The following is a 13,626-nucleotide window of genomic DNA, read 5'->3' as shown; positions in this document are numbered from 1 at the left end:
CCAGCACAGTTTCTGTTACCCCCTCAAAGGTCCGCCTGCCTGTGGCAACTTGCAGCCCCCTCCCCAGACTGAGACAAGCCCCGGGCCCAGCTCCAGTGTCCTCCCCCATCCCCTCCCAAAAATGACTAACAAACTTCGGAATGATTGCTTCTAGTTGTCTTCATCCTACAGGTAAAGCAAATCTTGCTTACTTCCCACCAGGCGACTAGGGGTGGGGTAGCTGAAAGAGATTCTGTCTTCCTTAATTAAAAAATATAATTATGTCCATTAAACAACTCCCCACATTTCCTTTTCCCCTACCCTCTCCTCCACCCCCTCCCATGCCCAGCTGACTGAGGTTTGAAGCTGAAAGGATTCTGGAAGCCACCAAATAGGAAAGATCAGAGATTCCTACCCAAGGATTCAGGAACCCACAATCCAGGGTGCCCTTTCTCTGTGTCCCCTTGCTAGTTATTTAGCCCATCCCAAACTCAGCGGTGCCATCTGTCAAGGTGGAAGAAGGTGGAAGGAGGTGGAAATAGTAGATACTTCATGACGGTGAGCAATTCCAGATGCCTCCCGTCCCACCTTTAGAGCAACTTCTGCCTCAGGCAAATTACATAAATTTAAAAATCAGCAAAACCCTGGTATTTACTGGTTATGAGAAAGTCTTATCCAGCCTTAAGTTTCAATTTTCTCCTCCTTAGGGAACCATCAGGACCCCTCCATTTTAGGGTTGCTTGAGGAATAAGATAAAGCTGACAGTTAGTAAACCTCTGTTCAAACCTCACCTCAGCCCAGACCAGGATGAGTGGTTTTTCTGGCTTTACAGATGGGCCAACTGAGAAGGGTGGGTGGGTTTGTGAATGGCAGGGCAAGATCCCCTGGGTGCCATCCTGGATGGCTAGACTGGTTCCATAGGATGGCAGGTACCCAGCTTCCTGAAACCATCTCTTTCATGCAGAACCATCAGAGCCTGGGCCCTGCCCCTGGGAATCTTCCTCTGGTTGGAACATGGGTTGGGAAGGTGCCAGCAAGCACCAGTACCCAGTACCATGGGACTGGGAAACAGAAGTGACTCAGAGGTTTAAAGGGTTTCTTCTTCCCTCAATTCCTACCCCTCATTCCAGAGTTGCCAATCTGCTTCCTTCTGAAGCATTTTACCAGTTGGGATGGGGGTGCAGGGACAAAGCTGGAAAAAGTTGCAGATTCATGGCCTCTTATCCTCCGGCACTGGGTCATTGAATCTATTGAATAGGAGGCAAAAATATTGCTAATGACTTAAGAAATGATAATATCCAACACTCACTGAATGCTAGGCATTTCCATAGTAAAAACAAGAAAACCAAGGAGATGAAGGGATTTATCCCAAGTTGCACAAGAAATACAGGGTTCATCCCTGTTTAAAGCCAGGGCAGCTCCAGGATTCGAGGCAGAATTGCTACAGACCCTTCTGAGTATGGTGCCTGCTGCAGCCACACTCCGTGCTACTTGTTTTTCTGCTAAGGGTTCTCACCTAGTCCTCACCAGCATCAACCCTGTGAGCTGCCCGCTAGGATGCCTCTTCTGAAAGAGGTTACCGAGGCCCAGCTGGATGGCAAATGGCAAGAAGTAGGGCGTGGATTTGACTCTAGAGCTAGAGAAGGAATGGAACAACCCTCACACTTGAGGCGCAGACAAACCGCTGGAAGTCTCCATGGCCTGGCCCATCCCTCTCCAGGCTTGTGGGGCCGACAAGTGGCACCTTAGGTGGCTACTGCGATTTTTTTCTCGCCCTCTCCCCCCCAACCCGGCCACCAGCCAGAGGCATCCTCATTGTAGGCTTCTTCCAGGGTCCCACAGCAGATCTCAGGCCAGCCTCCCTCCGTCTGCGCCTCGACTTCTTCATCTATAAAATGGGAAACCAATGAAAGTTCGGGCTTCAGGCAGCCTTGCGCAATCTGCAGAGCACTTTGGCAAAGGACCCTTTTCTCCAGGCCCGGCTGGAGCCCAGGTCGGGATTCCAGTGGGCGGGGGCCCCGGAAAACCGGTTTGAGCGTCCAGAACTTCTAAAGCATGGGATTTGTACCCCCCTCCCTCACCAACAACTTCAAGCAGCAACCCTGAATGCCAGTTACCCCTCTTCCCGCTCTGCTACTGAAAGCGATCTCTTAAATGCCTGGAAACACACTTCCCATGGCACAGGTAAGACAGGAGCTCAGAGAGGATCCGCCTTTTCCCGAGGTCACACAGCGATTGCCTGGGAGAGTGGGGGCGTTGGGGGAGACGCACTGGAATTCCAGGCGGACATTGGCGCCCGCGTGTCTGCCCGCTTCTGATACCGAGTTCGGCAGAATAGGCCGCTAACGAGAGGCCCATTAGGAGGAATTGTCACTCCTCTGGGAGCGAGGTTGTCCCATTAGGGCGAATTGTCATTCCTTGTGGAGCGAGGTTGTCCCGGCTCCGCGCAGGCTGAGTGCCGGGGCCGAGAGCAATTAACGCGGCTCCGGCGCGGGCAGCCGCCTCTGCCCCGGGCAGCGAGGGCGGGGCGGGGCGGGGGCGGGGCGCCCGGCGCGGCTGGAGCCGGTCACCCGGCGCAGCCCCTTCCCCTGGAGCCCGCCTTTCATCTCCCCGCGCCTGGCGCCTGCCCGCAGCCCTGGCCTGTCTACAGCCCCCTCCTCCGCCCCTCCCCCGCCTCCGCCCTGCCGCCGGGATCCAGCGTTCGGTCCTGGGGCTTGCAAACGCTAGGGTCCGCGCCCGGCCCGCCGCAGTCTGCAAGTAGTGTTTTTGCATTGGGATCTGCGGTGCGCGTGCGCGGCTCCCGGGTGCAGGGCTCTGGAACATGCGAAATCCCTGCGGGAACGCAAGACTGCGGAAGGATGAGGGTCTGTGAGGTCCGGCCACGTGCTGCGCGTGGGGATCCCGGGTCCTCCACTTCCAACCTGCGTCACTTTGGGTAGCATATTCAGTGCTTCCTAGCCTTAGGCTTTCCCTGTAAAATGGGGAAAATAATATCCGCCTGGAGCGGTGTGTTGGAAGAAACAAATGAGATCCTGGGGGGACAGGTACTATAAAGTATCTTTCAGAGTTGACATTTCGCGCTGGGGTTCCATCTGAAACCCCACTGTTCTTCCTACAAGCACTGCAGCTACGTCAACGTCACTGGGAATAAACCTTAGTAAGTTCCCCTAAGCGCCAAAGTCAGTCCTGCGCCAAGGGACGATACCTCCACCGCGCACTTCTAAGGCTGCGCAAAATTCTGAGCCCCGGAGATTTTAGGAAGAACCTATCTTGAACTCCGTGAAGGCTGGCGATGAGCCTCATTTTGGATATCCAGCAGAGAGAAAGCATGCGATACACTACTCCTGCTTTTGATATATAGTTTTTTTTTTATTGATCCTCTACACCTAGTAACTTTCCGTAGCCTATTGAATTTAATTACTACAAGAGCCATGCCAGGTAAGGATTATTATCTCTCATTTTAGAAATAAAAAAGCAGTTTGAGAGAGGCAAAGTAACGCGACTAAGTTCCCGCGGTTAGAAGAGGTGAATAAAAAGTCTAGAAAACACAACCAACGCAAAAGCAAATGCACAGATGAGGCTTTCCATAAAGAGCTAGGGTTCTGTTGAGGGTCGACCTTTTTTCCAGCAGAACTGAGACCCTTTCCTGAATTTTCCCACCCGAGCAGGGAGATGGGAATGGAGAAGGTAGAGGAAAAGGTGGGCAGGCTGGTTGCCCTCTGGGTATCTCTCCTGCTCATTTTATAGCCAGAGCTTGGCATCCCTGTTTTGAACACCAGTTTGTTTGTTTGTTTGTTTGTTTGTTTGTTTTGTCTCTACTATTTTCCTCCTTCTAGTGTCTGAATTTTCTTTCTCTATCTGGACATCGGGACCTGAAAGTAGTGAGGGGGAACCTGGCTTCTTCTGTCCCGGAAGAGTTCATTAAAACAAAACAAAAAAAGCTCTAGTAGTATGTATTTTTAAAAATTTCCCAGGAATGAGCCTGTGTGCCCCTAAACTAGCAAATATTAACAGTGAGTTTTCAGGATCAATTATAAAACAGCAGCTGGGTATAGCCCAACTGAAAGCTGAACCCTTTTGTACACTTTGGCAGCTTAAGGCTAAACGAATTTTAGGTTTGCTTCCAAAATATATAGCCTACACCTTGCTGGGTACCTCAGAAGGCACAGGGCTTAATCTGGATTTACCTGTACTGTATTTGAGATGCATATCAAGCCAACTATCATCAAGTATGACTCAAGGGGAAAATGAATGCATCTCCAGATAGTTTAATTTTTTTTTTTAACTTTCTCTGAGCTTCCAAGTTGTTGGGGGTTGGGAGTGGGGGGATGTGCTTGATTTGAGAGACCCAGAGGTTTTAGAAGACTGTGGTTAGAACTTCTTCACTTTTTAACTTTTTCAGAACCATTTCTAATCAAACTGAATTAATGGAGCAGTACAGACTGTTTTTACCCCCTAAGATTCAGATCATGCCTATTCAGGGTATCCTCAAGCCACAGAGTTTCACTCCATGCAGGAGTTTACGGTGAAGGAAAGAGTGCATCATCATGATCAGTCTGGGGGTCAAGTTTCTAAGACTCTTGAACTGGGAGGTAGCCTCCAAGCCTTTATCATTTCAGTAATTAAAAACAATGTGCCTTCCTTCCAAGGGTCTGGGAACTGTTTAGTAAGCATCTGCTGTGTGCGAGGCCGCACTCGGAGACTTCTATTTATCTCATCATTCTGGGTTAATCGTTGAGATATACGGAAGAGCAGATGCAGCCTGGAAAGGGTCACTTGAAGCACTTTGGTCTTGGCCTGGCGGCCTGCGGAGAGATCCAAGGCCTCTGCGCACCCATAGTTCCCTCTCCTCTGTCCCTGGGCTGGTACAGTCATCACTAAGGCTTTGAGATGTAATTACCCAGGGTATAATTTGGGGTGGGGTGGGGATATATATGCCCTTTTTTTTTTTTTTTTAACCAGGTGCAATGAATAAAAATGTGCTTCTCAAAAGTGTACACAGGCCTTGGGTGTGCAAACTCAGAACCCGGTATTTCTGAGATTTGCAAGAGGAAGGGAAGCACTAGGTATTACCGGCGCCTTTTCCTTCCTCCTCCCTCTTGAAGGCAAACACTGGCACCCAAACACATGACAAACATAGGCTCAAACAAACGCAGGAACACACAATACACGTAGTACTGAGAAAAAGGTCGGATCCGGGTGTCGCCCAGAGAGGAGACTTAAGGGAAAGAAAACACGCGGGATGATTTTTCTAAGAGTAGGCTGGTTTTGTTTCGAGTGGAAGGGATGGGGGCCACTGCTTTAAATCTTCCAGTCGGAGCTTTGGAAGACCAGCCCCTCCTGACCACCTCTTGGGCTCTCTCCGTTTCTTCTTCTAGGAGTAATAGCTTTCCTTGTAGAACTTTTGCCAGCGGCCAAATGCTCTTATAAGCTTCATGGATGTGTTACTGCTTTTAGCAGGGATGCTGGCCCGTGTTTTCAGTGCTGACTCCTAAGTTGTAAAGTCAGTCCAGTTTCCACGTATAGTAGGAGCTTCACAAATGTTTTTTTGCAACGTCAGTTGTAGATTTTAAACGTGCTCTGACGATGGGGGTTGGGGGAAGTGGGATGGGCGCGAGGTGCCTCTTTAAAAAGGGGTCAAAAGAGAGAAGAAATGGGACTCGGCGAACTTCCTCTTTAAATAATCGGCCTTAATTACGCCATGGACTTTTCAGTTTTGGCGTGATTATAACCCTTGAGGGATCGCCTAATAACAACTCTGCTGACTGCTCCTGTAATTAACTCCTAATTTATTTCAAACAGGAAAAAAAAAAAAAGGCCCCAGCCTCTTCCAGGAGAGCCAATCAGAGACGAGCGTCTGTGGCGTCAGCGCCAGAGCCGGCGCCGATTGGCTGAGCCGAGTCTCCCACTTCCCCTTGGAGGAAAGGCACGGCTCCCGGCGCGCCCCTCCCGTCTCCCCCCAAAAAAGTTTGAGTCGCCGCTGCCGGGTTGCCAGCGGAGTCGCGCGCGGGGAGCTACGTAGGGCAGAGAAGTCATGGCTTCTCCGTCCAAAGGCAATGACCTGTTTTCGTCTGATGAGGAGGGCCCGGCGATGGTGGCTGGGCCGGGCCCGGGGCCCGGGGGAGCCGAGGGGGCCGCCGAGGAGCACCGCGTCAAGGTCTCCAGCCTGCCCTTCAGCGTGGAGGCGCTCATGTCGGACAAGAAGCCGCCCAAGGAGGCGTCTCCACTGCCAGCCGAAAGCGCCTCCGCCGGGGCCACCCTGCGGCCACTGCTGCTGCCCGGACACGGCGCCCGGGAAGCTCACAGCCCCGGGCCGCTGGTCAAGCCCTTCGAGACCGCTTCGGTCAAGTCGGAAAACTCAGAAGACGGAGCCGCGTGGATGCAGGAACCCGGCAGATACTCGCCGCCGCCAAGTGAGTGAGCGTCCGGGCCGGACAAGGGACAGGCGGGTCCGCGGATTTCTGGAGGGAGCTAGGGGCCCAGTATTCCAGGCCGGGGGGTACGGACACCCCTCTGCACTCTGCTCCCGGGAGAGCGAGCCGGCGATTCGTGGCTTGTTGTCCCCAGCGTTCCGCGAGCCGGCGGGAGCCAAGACACCCTCTCGGTCAGGTCCGCGCAGCGCGCGTTCGGGATCCCCTAGCCGTGCAAAGTGTCCGACACAGTGGAGCATTCGCCGGTATCCGAAGGGCGAAGCCCAGCAGGTTTGCCGGGTCGGTCGGTTACCCGCTTCTCTAGCCCTCAGCCCCGCGCTCCACCCACTTTGCTTATTTTTGTCTCGCCGTCCGGCGGGTTTCTGTCTTGGAGAGTGAAGAGGGATCCACTTTTAATGAGCACTCGAATATACGCCATACAGAGTTGGAGGTGCCTTACCTCCTTTCAGAGTTCCCAGCCCAGCGAGATGGGCCCTCTTACAGATAAGACTAGCTGAATTCTAACCCCAGGTATTGGGTAGAATTCATCATCTTCCCCGGGTCCCGCGGGTTTCCAAGTAGGATCCCATGAAGGGATGGCGGCAGAGACTGAGGCCGGGAGGAACTGTCTCCCTGTCGTCCCGGCAGCCCGCACCTTCGCCCAGAGCGGGCTAGGGTCAGAAGAGAGCGAGGGCTCCCTCGGCTCGTAGTAATAATTAACAGCATTCCAACAGCGCTTAAGAGTTCACAAAATGATGCTCGTTAGTTCACCAGAGCCTAATATCACTGGAATCCTCAAGTGTAGGGAGAAGCACAGGAGAAGTGGTTATTCCCAGACACCTGGACTTGAAAAGGACTGAACTTGCTTGACCCAGCTCACCAGCAATGGCTGAATTGGGCAAGGGGGCCTGGTGTCCAAGCTCTGCTCCTCTCTAGGATGTCCTGACCATCTTTGATCCCTGTCCCTAGAGAAACCAAGCAGAGGTCCCCACACCAGCACCCCGCTTCCTGCCAATGAAGCAGGATGGCATGTAGGCCCTGGAGAATTGATTCTCTTCCAGCTTTAGCACTTATTTTGGGGCCTGGGTTTTTGTGCAATTTGGAGAATTCATTCCCTATAGCCCCTTTTATTTCTATCTCCTGGCCTTTAAGATTTCTCTACCCCCACTGCACCTATAGAAAAGGTGAGAAAGAAGAGTCTTCCCAGGGACTTTTTCCAAAGCTGGGAGACCCACACACCTTCTTTATTTCCTTAGGTCAGCCCTCAAGACTGAGATGCATAGTATTTGGTGAACAAAACAAGGCCATATACCCCAGGGGCAATGGCTGTCCCCTCAGGCATAGCTCTCCACCCTGTTAGAAACTCCAAAAGATTCGAAGGGTGTGGAGATTACGGACTCAAAGAATTTAAACTCAAGTTTGCACAGTGCTTTATAGCACTTTTCACCATATTATCTTATCTGATCTCTGTGTGGCAGCAGCTGGCCTCCTGGTAACAGACTAGGACATTTCAGAAGAGTTCAGAGGAATCAGCACACACTGAGTATGGGCTTGACGAACAGCCCTCCCCCACCCCCCACCCCCAGAACAAAAACAAAAACACCTTGGCAATATTTAATGATCACCTGTCTGGTTGTAGACAGGGCTCTGGGTATTCTAAAATATAGTACTCTGAACCACACAGCACAGTATTACCCATTTTATTGATGGTGAAATAGAGGCTCGGAAACTTAAAGGAACTTAATTTGTTGGACAAATACTGAATGCACATGTGTTTCTAGGCCTGGGTCAGTATTTGTCTATGATGTGCCCATCAGCACATCAAGGATTCGGGTCTTTCAGGGAGTGGTGTCCAGAGGTCAGAAATCCCCATTTCCCTAGGCCTTCGGGTTATGGGATGGCAATTCCCCTCTTGCTCTGTAAACCACTCCCCTCCCCCCACAGTGAGGATGAACTTGGGGAGGTGCTTGGGGGGCTCTGGGTTTGACCTTCCCATGATAAAAATCCAAGATTCTGGAGAAGGGATTTAGTTTTAAAACAAAAAGTGGTTCATTAGCTCTTTGGGCCTAGAAAGGGCAGCAGAAGCGCTGTGGTTAGAATGGTGGGTCCAAGGAGCACCTAGCACCAGAGCCTGGGGCAGGAGGGAGCCACTGGTCTGGCCGGGTTTGTTATTTGGAGGAAGCTGTTTCGCTTTGTATAATCGCATCCATTCTTTGACTGATTTAAAATGGTTGTGGGGGTGGGAGGACGGTGAGGAGTGTTGAGAGGAAGCTTCTTAGCTTTATGGCTTTGATATTTTGGGTAATCTCTGTAGCCTGGGTTTCCTAGTTCAAATGTACCCTCTAGGAGCAGCCGGGATGACCGTTTAGGGCACAGAGTTCCTGCAAACATCGAGCAGGATCCAGGGTAGACACTAGGAGCTTGGTCTGTGCCTTGAGACAGCGCGCTAGGTCTGGTTAGTGAAGGGTGGAAGCTGATCTCGGGAGTCGTCAACAGACAGGGTTGTACTTTACGTGTAAATCAAGAAGTGGGTGCCCAAGCTCTCTGGCTGATTTAGGGATTAGCATATGCAAAAGTTTAGACTTCTGTGTACCCCATCCCTCTCTCAGGTTTCTGTTTTTGATCGTCTCCTAGAAGCTACTACCTCTTAACTTTTTAGTCACTACAGTGATGGTTAATAATGTCACACCAGGAGGAATCCCTTTGCTTGTTGGAAATGGAGGCTGGGTGGGACTTACTGTGTCACCCTCAAGTATGAAGTGTAAACTCTTTCTTGGGCCGTCGAAGTAACTAAACAAGAAATGCGACATTCTCCCCATGAGTACTGCGGAGTTACTATTGTGGCTGCTTTTGGAAAATTAGTGTAGCTCATAAAAGCCAAATGCAGAAAATTAATTGTTTAGCCTTCTGTCCCACAGCTCTGAATTCCTGCCCCCGCCTCCCTTTGAGGAAAAGAAGCCCCCGAGTTAGCTGATGTTGTGGAATCAGAAGGATGCCCAGTCCTATGACTTCCTCTCACCAAATCCATTTCAAATACAGGGTCTGCATGCGGTTGGCATACCTTTATTTTGCTTGTTATTCCCTCTTTCTAAATTCTGGTGACAAACTAATCATTTACACATTTGCTCTAAACCAGAGAATGGTTAGAGATGACTAAAATGTCATCACATGCTCTCAGCTCCAAGGCAGCTTGATTTCCCCTGACATTTACATTTATGAGCAAGCTGATTTTGTCCTCCTTCTTAGTAAACTTTATATTACAGAAGCACCCGGCCAAGAAACTTCTCCCACATCCAGATCTGTAAAATGATGTTCAGGTTTTAGAATCTGTAGACTGGATGGGATGACAGCTGTGCGGTTGTTTATTGCACGGGGCTGCTCCCGATCAGGAGATGCTATTAATGTACCACAGACCTTTATCTGCACGATTGTCCTTCATAAATATGCTGGCGCACTCCCAACTTTTCCTGACGTGGAGAGGGGACTGACCCAGTTTAATAGGACCCTTTTTTACTTGTCTTCTTACGGGCTTATCTCATCATCTTAGAGAAGCGAGAGGATTGTCAGGAACCCAGTTCCCCATTTGAAAGACCAGAGAACTTAAATGGGGTTTTGTTTCTCAGAGAATACTCCCAGCGCCCTTGAAGTCGGTTCATAGCTGATCTAGTTCCATTATCCGTAATGCTGTTGTTTCCCATGTGGAAAGTTCCATACACTGTGAAATTTCCAAATATTTTGTAAAAAGACTCAATTTCTTAAATAAAGCCATTTAGCCATTTAAATATGCTCCTCCCGTCCCACCCCACCTCCCATATGGATTTGACTGGACGTCCCTTTTTGAAAGCTGAAGAGGGAGGCCCTGCTGGCACACCTGGGAGAAAGCCACTTCTTTTGCTAATTCCCTCCCTCTCTGTTCTCTAGGACACATGAGCCCCACCACCTGCACCCTGCGCAAGCACAAGACCAACCGGAAGCCGCGGACGCCCTTTACCACGTCCCAGCTCCTCGCTCTGGAGCGCAAGTTCCGCCAGAAACAGTACCTCTCCATTGCAGAGCGGGCAGAGTTCTCCAGCTCTCTGAACCTCACAGAGACCCAGGTCAAAATCTGGTTCCAGAACCGAAGGGCCAAGGCGAAAAGACTGCAGGAGGCCGAACTAGAAAAGCTGAAAATGGCTGCAAAACCTATGCTGCCCTCTGGCTTCAGCCTCCCTTTCCCCATCAACTCGCCCCTGCAAGCAGCATCCATATACGGAGCCTCCTACCCTTTCCATAGACCCGTGCTCCCCATCCCGCCCGTCGGACTCTATGCGACTCCAGTTGGATATGGCATGTACCATCTATCCTAAGGAACACCAGCTCCATAGACTCCATGATGGATGTTTGTTTAAGTGGCCCCCCCGCCCCAAATGGCAATACCAAGCCCTTAGGCCTGCTCTGCAAACCTTGCATGCATGCTCCACCCTAAGAGGCCTAAGAACTATGGCCACAGCCTTAGTTTGAATTTGTTGTTTAGGCTGAAGCACCAAGCCCCATTTTCTTGGTGTGATCTTCTACATGCCCCCTTCTCCTTCCACAAAGATTGGCTCTGGTGGTTTTTATATATAAATATATATATAATAAAATATAATGACATTTTTATACAGCAGCCATAAAAATGCAGATTATTTTGAAAGGCAAAATTTATATGCACATATGTATACTTTTTTCTACCTATCACTTTCCTAAAAGAGACTGCTTAAGTCCAGTTGTTTTTTTCTTATAGGAGAGACCAATGATATGCAAAAATTGCTGACATTTGGTGATTTTGATGGGATGATTGCCTTTTGCTTATGGAAAACAAAGGTTAGAATTAGACAGGATGCATAGGAAGTAGAGATGGAGAGATTCTTCAAAATGACCAGGACATATCGTGTTTTTTGCATTTTTACATGCATTAAAAAACTCATTAGGTACTACCCTATGTGGCCCTATATTTTTCCTTCTGTCCACATTGTTACAGATTGTTAAAGTTTTAACTTTTTTTTTGTAAGATCAATAAAAGGGGGGATGAGAAGAATCCTGAGAATGCCTTGGGGGTAAGGTGGGACCTGGAAGTACTTCCTAATTCCTCTCAAGGCTGTTGCTTAACTCCATTTCAGATAATTGGAGAGTGAAAAGTTTAAAGCAAGCCTGGGGAATTGATGGTTTCTGTGAAATACTAGGTACAAGTCAGTCCTCACACACTGCAAAGGTGATGGCGGGGGCGGGGAGTGTAGTTAATTCTCTGCTTAAAAAAATAAATACATTGTAACCATTACCTATATGCTAAATATTCTTAAACAATGAATAGATCCAGAAAGAAAAAAAATCATGCTTTCTCTGTGTGTGTACCTATTGTATGTGCTAAACTTATTAGAAAAATTTATATACTTTTTAACATGTTGGGGGCAGAGGGTAAAGCCATGTTTTGACTTGCTAAAAATGGTGTTGTCAAACAGCCCATTTAGCTCCCTGGTATTTCATCTTTCTTTCCATCTCCCCCCACCCCCCACCACCCAGTATACTTTTATCCCTTTGAAAGGGTGCCTTGTATAATTTTATATATTTTATTGAAGAGTTATTTCTTATCTCTTATTCTGAATTAAATTAAACATTTGTTTTATTGCAGTAAAGTTTGTCCAAAGACAGTTATTTTAAAGGGGGCTCTCTGTTCGTAGCTGGGTTCAGTTAAAACAACAACAACAACCAAACAAACAAAAAAACCCACCAAGACTGGGGGAGGGGGCCAGTGGTTTTTATTATGATGTTAGTGTGAATCAATTAAGATTTGTGCCCAGATTCAGCCTGGGGTGGGGGAGTGCATTGAAAATAGCCAACGAAATACTTTGAAACATTTCCTCTGGCAGTTGGTGTTACTCCTGGAAAAGAAGTGGAATTGCTATTCCTTTTTCAAACTCTGGTGAAAGATGAGCTTAGAAGAAGTGGAGGGGCTGAGGGATCTGGCAGGTTTGTAGATGATCAAGGGAGAATCTTGAACTTGAAATCTCCCGGTTAACCAAAACAGCAACAGATTTAAAACTGGGGGAAAGAGACCTATGGCTCTTTGCAAATGGATATTGGAACTAAAAGCATTCCCTGGGTTGGGGGGGTGGGGGTGGATGCCTGCTGCCCTTTCAGGAGTGTGTCAAATCGCATTCCGTTTACCATTCCTAACTCCTTCCAAGGAGATGGACCCCGAACAAATGCTCTTTTCGGTTTGAAGGGGGAAGGTGGTTCATTGAAGTCCCGTTTGCTTTGCAGCTTTCCTTTCCACTGGGTACAGAACAGGGTCAGACTTCAGTTTTGAGGCATAACCATTAGAAAGAAAAAAAAAATCGGCAATGGGTGGGGGAGGCTGAGATGGATCTTAAATTCCGCTTTTTATTGCACAAATAAATCATAAATGGCTACTGATGATGATACCTTTGGGAGGTCTGTTTTCCGATGAGAAGCCCCGGTGACCCTGGGAACGCGGGCAGAAGGGAATGGAGAACTCCTTGCTGCGGAGGAGGCTGAGCGGTGGGGAGCTCAGGAGCTCGTTGGCGCCGGACATCTCCCGAGGACTGGCGCTTTCGTCTCACGTTCTCACTGCGCTGACACCCATTTTGGAGGTGGGTGCTAGAAACTCCATTTCCTGGTCGGGTGAAAGCTCCCAGGCGTCAGGCAAGGAGTCTCAGATGTCCCAGCTCGACCGCGAGCGAGATCGAAGCGCAGGGACTTGCTCCGAAGCTGGGGGCCATTTTTTTGTTGCTCCACCAATGCACTCGCGAGCTGAGCCCCAGGAGTGTCCCGAACCTCCCCAGTTTTCGCCTTTGCCATCCCGCTGGGCCTCCCTAGCCCCGAACTCCTAATTCCAGTCCGGAATCCAGCCATTCTCATTTATGGGATGCGTTTTCCAAAGGCCAAAGCCCTTCCTGGTTTCGTCATCAGCCACCAAGTTGGGTCCCTAATTACCCTGTCCACCGAGCTTCCTTCCCGGCGCCGCTCGACCCCGCAGCCTCGGGCGATCTCAGCCCGGATGGGGGATCGGGAGACTCCAGCTCCGGGTTAAGACAGCTTACCCCATGAGGAGGGCTTCGCAAACCAGGGTGCGACTAGGAGAATAAGGGCTGTGACCTGCGTGGCCAATGGGGTGGATTGGAAATGATCTGGGCGACTGTGCATTACCCCAATCGCCTCAAATCCCAAAGGAAAAATGAGGCCTGGAGAGAGAGAGAGA

General features: G+C 49.6%; 1 protein-coding gene across 1 annotated transcript; it reads left to right on the top strand.

The window, feature by feature from the left end:
- The first annotated feature begins 5,934 nt into the window (after window positions 1-5,934).
- Window positions 5,935-12,030, top strand: MSX2 (msh homeobox 2). Its single transcript, XM_044229341.1, has 2 exons — window positions 5,935-6,392; window positions 10,311-12,030. Exons 1-2 carry the CDS (start codon window positions 6,014-6,016, stop codon window positions 10,733-10,735), a joined length of 804 nt encoding a protein of 267 aa, XP_044085276.1. The 5' UTR covers window positions 5,935-6,013; the 3' UTR covers window positions 10,736-12,030.
- Window positions 12,031-13,626: the final 1,596 nt, after the last annotated feature.

Source organism: Neovison vison, chromosome 1 (genome assembly GCF_020171115.1).
Source record: "Neovison vison isolate M4711 chromosome 1, ASM_NN_V1, whole genome shotgun sequence".
Classification (NCBI taxonomy): domain Eukaryota; kingdom Metazoa; phylum Chordata; class Mammalia; order Carnivora; family Mustelidae; genus Neogale; species Neogale vison.
Note: the sequence above shows the minus strand (reverse complement) of the source record. Positions and strands in the feature narration are given on the sequence as shown.

What these genes read in the sequence shown, in the direction of transcription:
- MSX2 (XM_044229341.1), top strand. Translation starts at nt 6,014, where the DNA reads ATGGCTTCTCCGTCCAAAGGCAATGACCTGTTTTCGTCTGATGAGGAG. An exon ending in CAGATACTCGCCGCCGCCAA is followed by an intron (nt 6,393 to 10,310) that starts GTGAGTGAGCGT and finishes TCTGTTCTCTAG; the next exon opens with GACACATGAGCCCCACCACC.